General features: G+C 40.0%; 1 protein-coding gene across 15 annotated transcripts in view; it reads left to right on the top strand.

The window, feature by feature from the left end:
- The window catches only part of CASK (calcium/calmodulin dependent serine protein kinase), a 486,621-nt gene that overhangs the window by 222,859 nt on the left and 256,742 nt on the right, over nt 1-7,020 (top strand). For all 15 annotated transcript variants that reach the window (XM_077480904.1, XM_077480896.1, XM_077480902.1 and 12 more), the window contains exon 6: nt 5,147-5,249. In XM_077480904.1, coding sequence (XP_077337030.1) covers nt 5,147-5,249 — 103 coding nt within the window. The remainder of the gene's footprint in view (nt 1-5,146; nt 5,250-7,020) is intronic.

The raw sequence follows: 7,020 nt of genomic DNA, 5'->3' as shown, positions 1-7,020 counted from the left end.
ATACTTTGGGCAGCATTATCGTGCTTAGTGGTCTGCTTGAGTTTGGCATAAAATGGTCAACATTGTCCTCTTTTATTACCTGCACAGGCGTGTATTAATTAAATGCCTTGTTCACTGTTATCAAACTTATTTAAAAAAAAAATGCCAGAAAATATATTTTACCTCTAGACCTCACGCTGCATTTATTTTACACTTTAAAATACTAATTATTTTCTTTAAAACAATTCGGAAGACCCCAAAGACGTTTTATTTTATTTTTTCTAAATCTGAGGACCAGTAGAAGATAAAAATGGTAGTCACACATTTATATGCCAAATGTTATTTGCTGAAATGTTTATCTGAGTTATATCTTTAGTAAAAAAAAAAAAAAAAATAGGATCATTTTAATGCGCACAGATGCAATATGTTCTCTAATTTTGTTTTGTAAAATACAAAAGCTGCCACTGTTTTGTGTAAATTAAGCAACGCCAAACTTGTCAAACCTCAACATTGTGTGAAAGGCAAAATATTACAATCTCCAAAATGGCTCGTAGGCAACACATTAAACCTTTACAGCTCATCAGTTTGGAGCGAACAGTAAATTAAATGTTTTCATATTTGCTGGGAAGGTGGAGGTCCTTTCATTTAAATTTTTTTTTAACTTTATTATAGAGGAGCATCACGGGATTTCTGCAGCTGTTGGTAGGGATGGTTTGGGGAGGGGGTAGATGGTTAAAGCAGTTGTAAAGTTGAAAAAAAATTTTTCCCCCCTAAAATAAAAAAGATAACATGGGAAAACTGTGTTTATAAGTGTATACAACTGTGTATATCTTAATTCCCACCGTTGTTGGATAATCTATCCCAATTTTTTTATACCATTTGATCTGATATTTTAAATTTCAAGTTGCATTGTTCGTTTATAATTTTTTATTTTTTTTTAACCTCTATGTATATATAAAAATAGACAATTTTTTATTTAAAGATTTATTTCTTTGTGTCTATATAGTCCCGATAAGGGGTTCGTTCTGTCCTAAATACATTAAAAAAACAGATTATATATTTACCTGCTCTGTGCAATAGTATTGCACAAAGTGGTAGGGTTGTACTGATGCCGTGTGTTTTTGTTTGTTTTTATTTTGTTTTACGTACCAGTGAGTACGAGTACCGATACCTTTGCAGTGTGATTTGAGTCCTTACTAAATGAATAGGCTCAAATCGCACTGCAAAAAAATTGCATGTGATTTGAACAGGAATGTGGCGCTATTCCTGTCTGAATTGCATGTTTGTTTCCTGCAATGCTCCAGTATGAACCCAAACTCAAGTCACTATGACAAACTTAAGTTCACACCGGAGCAGTGCCACTAAAACGCATGTGATTCGGACAGGAAACGCGCCGCATTTTTGTCCAAATCACATGCACTTCTTTGCAGTACAATTTGAGTCCATGCATTTTGTATAGGCTCAAATCGAACCGCAAAGATATCGGTGTTTGGTATCGGAGCACAAGTACTCATGCAAATGCTTAGTATCAACACCAATACTCCTTTTCTGGGGCTGCCAGCGTTCTCGACAATGACTCTTCTCCATGCACTGCCAGAGGAAGCTGTTTCCTATAGAGGCACATGTGCAGGCTTGCTCTGGAGCGGAGCTCAGTCCCACGCCCTACCCTCTGCTCAGAGGATTTAATTGACAGCAGCAGAAGCCAATGGCTTCCTTTGCTGCCTTTCTGTCCTGTGAATACAGGGAGAGAAAAGAGTGCCACTACAGGTGCTGGGGAGGCTGCTAAACACAGAAGTTTTTTTTTTTTATCTTTAATGCATTAAGATAAAAACCTTCTGCCTTTACAACTCCTTTAAACGCACCTTTAAAGGGATTGTAGAGTAAATAATAATAAAAAAAAAATAACAAACATGTTATACTTACCTCCACTGTGCAGCTAGTTTTGCACAGAGTGGCCCCGAACCTGCTCTTCTGGGGTCCCTCGGCAGCTGTCTCTGCTTCTTCCCGCAGGTACTTCTCACGTTCATGCGAGCTCCCTCGCATGGTGAGAAGCACCTGCGGGCGCACTCCCGTGATGCAGCCGGCGGCTGTAGCCACTTGCTGAATAACACGGCCCCGCCCCCCCGGCGCGCCGCATCATTGGATGTGATTGACAGCAGCGCGAGCCAATGGCTGTGCTGCCTTTAATCCATCCACTCCAGCCAATCAGCGGCCAGGCTGAGCGGCGAAGAGGACGGTGGGCGCGAGCGCGGGACTTTTGAGGGGTGAGGTAAGTAAAACGGGGGCTGGGGGCGCCGGCAGTGTGAGATGTTTTTTCACCTTAATGCATAGAATGCATTAAGGTGAAAAAACATTTACCTTTACAACCCCTTTAAAGATTCCGAGGCCACATGGAGAAATGTATTTATTTATTTTTCTGACATGTTTGGTGTTCCATCTTTCATTTGGATGTTATAGGTTGCACTAGTAAATACAGCTGGCTAAAACAAAAATGGTGTCGATCTTCATTTGAGGCTGCAAAGCAACAAAATGTGATTATTTTAAAGGGGGGGTGATTCTTTTCTATACCCGCTGTAGTAAACACAAGCTAGGCACACAGCTTACCCTTTGATCGTCGTAGAATTTTTAACCTCTGCTTGAGTTTGGGGTAAAATGGTCAACATTGTCCTCTTTTATTACCTGCACAGGCTTGTATTAATTAAATGCCATGTTCACTGTTATCAACCTATTAACCACTTAAGCCCCGGACCATTTTGCTGGTCAAAGACCAGACCACTTTTTGCGATTCGGCACTGCGTCGCTTTGACAATTGCGCGGCCATACGACGTGGCTCCCAAACAAAATTGACGTCCTTTTTTTCCCACAAATAGAGCTTTCTTTTGGTGGTATTAGATCACCCCTGCGGTTTTTATTTTTTGCGCTATAAACAAAAATAGAGCGACAATTTCGAAAAAAACGCATTATTTTTTACGTTTTGTTATAATAAATATCCCCCAAAAATATATAAAAAAACATTGTTTTCCCTCAGTTTAGGCCGATGCATATTCTTCTACATATTTGTGGTAAAAAAAATCGCAATAAGCGATTATTGATTGGTTTGCGCAAAAGTTATAGCGTTTACAAAATAGGGGATAGTTTTATGCCATTTTTTTTTGTTGATTAGTAATGGCGATCAGCGATTTTTTTTTTTTTGTGACTGCGACATTATGGCGGACACATCGGACATTTTTGCGACCATTGTCATTTATACAGCAATCACTGCTATATAAATGCAGTGATTCCTGTGTAAATGACACTGGCAGTGAAGGGGTTAACCAGTGGGTGGCAGTGTAGGGGTTAAGTGTTCCTAGGGGTGTGTTACTAACTGGGGGGGGGGGGGGTGGGCTTTTATTTAGTGAACACTGATCTCTGCTCCAATCACATGGAGCAGAGATCAGCGTCACTAGTTGCTAGACAGAATGGGGAAAATGCTGTTTATAACGGCATTTCTCCATTCAGCCACCTTGTGAGACGATCGCGGGTATGCCCGCGGCGATCGAGTCCGCGGGACCCGCAATCAGACTCACGGGGGTCCCGACCAGCAGCGCGCTCATGATGGCAGGGTGGCTAATTCAAAGGGACATACAGGTACGCCCATTTGCCTGCCCGTGCCATTCTGCCGACGTACATCGACGTGCGCTGGTTGGGAGCCGGTTAAAGAAAAATGCCAGGGATATTTTACCTCTAGACCTCACGCTGCATTTATTTTACACTTTAAAATACTAATTATTTTTCTTTTAAAAAATTCACACATTTTATTTTTTTTTCGAAATCCGAGGACCGGTAGAATATGAAAAATGGTAGTCACACATTTGTATGCCAAATGGTATTTGCTGAAATGTTTATCTGAGTTATATCTTTAGTAAAAAAAAAATAGGATAATTTTAATGCGCACAGATGCAATATGTTCTCTAATTTTGTTTTGTAAAATACAAAAGCTGCCACTGTTTTGTGTAAATTAAGCAACGCCAAACTTGTCAAACCTCAAAATTATGTGAAAGGCAAAATATTACAATCTCCAAAATGGCTCGTAGGCAACACATTAAAACCTTTGGAGCGAACAGTAAATTTAAATGTTTACATATTTGCATATGTGGGAAGGTGGAGGTCCTTTCATAAAATTTTTTTTTTTTTTACTTTATTAATTATAGAGGAGCATCACGGGATTTCTGCAGCTGTTAGTAGGGATGGTTTGGGGAAGGGGTAGATGGTTAAAGGAGTTGTGAAGTTGAACATTTTTTTTTTTCTGACATGTTGGTGTTCCATCTTTCACTTGGATGTTATAGGTTGCACTAGTAAATACAGCTGGATAAAACAAAAATGGTGTCTATCTTCATTTGAGGCTGCAAAGCAACAAAATGTGATTATTTTAAATCTTCCCAGCCAGGGTTAGTGCGGTGACAGTACATATTTTTAGCACTGATCACTGTATTGGTGTCACTGGTTCGTTGCCAGTTCGTCACTGGCAACGTGTCAAAAGTGTCAGTCGGTGTCCAATTGTCTACCGCAATATTGTTGTCCCACTAAGTCTGTTTGACGCCATTACTAATATAAAAATAAATCCAGTATACATTCCATAGTTTGCAAACGCTATAAGTTAAAAGAATCACTATACGCTTATTGGGATTTTTTTATTTTTTTTTAAACCAAAAACATGTACGTAGAGGAATACATATTGGCTTAAATGTATGACTAAATTTGATTTTTTTTCCTTTTTACAATATATTTTACAGCAGAAAGTAAAAAAAAAAAATTTCAAAATTGTTTTTGTTTTTTAGCACAATTTTTTTTTGTTTTATAGCATAAAAAATGCAGTGGTGATCAAATACCATCAAAAGAAGGCTCTATTTGTGGGGAAATTGCATTCATTTTATTTGGGAACATCATTGCATGACCGCTCAATTGTCAGTTAAAATAATGTAGTGCTATATTGCAAAATATGGCCTGATCAAGAAGGGGGGGGTAAATCTTTCGGAGGTCAAGTGGTTATAACCCATTCCATTAACATGTGTATATAAGTGATGCTTTAGTCATCTTTTCATTTTTATATAATTTCCATAGAGCATATAATTGCTGTTTGGTGATATTTAGCAAGTAATACCATTGTATTTTTTTTTTTTTTGTGTAGCCTCATTGTGTACTCCTCGCTTCAAAAGAAAACTCTGCCCCAGTCAAGCTTGGAGGATTTGGCGTTGCAATACAGCTGGGGGAGTCTGGCCTTGTAGCTGGAGGTAAGGACAATAATAATTTACTGTTTAATGTAGTTAGGATTTGATGCATTACTAAAATACTATTGTGGTCCTGTGTGTGCTTTGAAAGAAAAGCAAGTTTTTATTACAACTGTGGATACATTATGTATTTCTCACCTATCTACCCCTCACCTTTCTGTGCCTGTAACAGCAGGAGAAAAAGTTAGGGGAGCAGTTGGCATTAAGACAAGAACACTCACTGTAATAATAACCTGACAAAGGATCTAACCTTTCCCATCTTTTTTTTAACCCCCGACTAAAGAGATTTTCCACTGTCCTGAAAGGAAGTAAGGGGTCAATCTTCAATGGTGACCCAAACGGCAGATTCAAACCTTTTTAGAGTTTTTATCACGTCCCCTTTCCATAAATGAAAATATAATCTTGGATAAAGTGGGGCTTTAAAGAGGAAGTAAACCCTGATGAGTTTACTCCCTCTTTCATTCCCTGTAAAGGCAAAGCATAATGGACTACTATGCATCACATAGTAGTCCATTATGTGTCACTTACCTGACACAGGAGCCAGCGAAGTCACCGCTGTCCCCTGTAGTTCCGAGCGTCCATCTTCTTGGTGGGTCTCCGTGGGTCTCGCTGTTTCGGCGCTGTGATTCGCCGGAGCAGCGATGACGTCACTCCCGCGCATGCGCACCGGAACCGAGACTCGCGGCATTGCCGTCATTGACGATGCCCTGCTCAGTGCGCCTGCGCGCCGCTGTCTACAGCGCATGCGCCGTAGATAGCGGTGCCTGTCTTCGGTCAAATATCTCCTAAACCTTATAGGTTTGGGAGATATTTCTTGGACCTACAGGTAAGCCTGATTACATTCAGATTGAAAGTGTTTAGGGTTGACCTCCATATTATATGGTTTTGGTAAATCTAAAGCAAAGTTGTCCAAGAAAATTGTATAATGTATGGCCAAACTTAGTGTTATTAAACCCACAACAGTAAAATCGTTCTCTATAGGCAGTGAAGCATGCTTGTTATGCTCACTGTGAAACCTAAGGGGTTAATCCTCTACCTTGTGTAAAAAGGCTGTTTGATCCTGTCTTCTCTGATCCTCCCCTTCTTCTGCAGTCCCCAAACCATCTCCTGATGGTACAGAGTCGTGTGGACACTCTGCACATGCTCAATTTAGTGTGTATTGTTAGAAAGTTTATTTTTTTTTTATTTTATTTTTTTTTGGGAGGGTGCATGTGGTCAGCACAGGGCCAATCGGCACAGTCCAGACAGAGGGACAGGGGTCCTGCAGCCTCATAGGACAGTCAGAGGAGAATGAAAGCTCCTCCTACAAACTTTAACCAGTGCTCAGCCAGACATTGCTATAAGTCACAAGACTGCTATATACTATTGATGAGAAAATGTGCCATTTATATTTACTAAAATAATTGCGTTTCCATGTTTTGTGTACTGTGGGAGACCAGATATAGTGAATGCAGGGTCCTGCATTCACAGGAACATGCATTCCTTTTAAACAGGTTTCTAGCATGTGGGGAGATATTATGAGGCATGCTGGCCTTCTAGATGTTTCTGTATTATAGGAGGATCCTCCAGAAGAAGGGTCCAGTATGTTCTGCTGTAATGCCCATAAATGACATACAGTATTTGCACAGTAGTATGTGTTGCATATGGGCAGCCAACACACCAAAACTGTACAAGCACCATTTTTCTTAGCACATCACACAGATGACAACACACAGCACGGTTTCATACGTTACCATAAGCCCTGCTGGAATGGTCCCCCATCATCCAGGTATCT

This window comes from Lithobates pipiens, unplaced genomic scaffold (assembly GCF_037356315.1).
Source record: "Lithobates pipiens isolate NorthernLeopardFrog02 unplaced genomic scaffold, aLitPip1_a1.2 Scaffold_16, whole genome shotgun sequence".
Lineage (NCBI taxonomy): Eukaryota > Metazoa > Chordata > Amphibia > Anura > Ranidae > Lithobates > Lithobates pipiens.
This window is presented reverse-complemented; position numbering and strand designations above follow the sequence as displayed.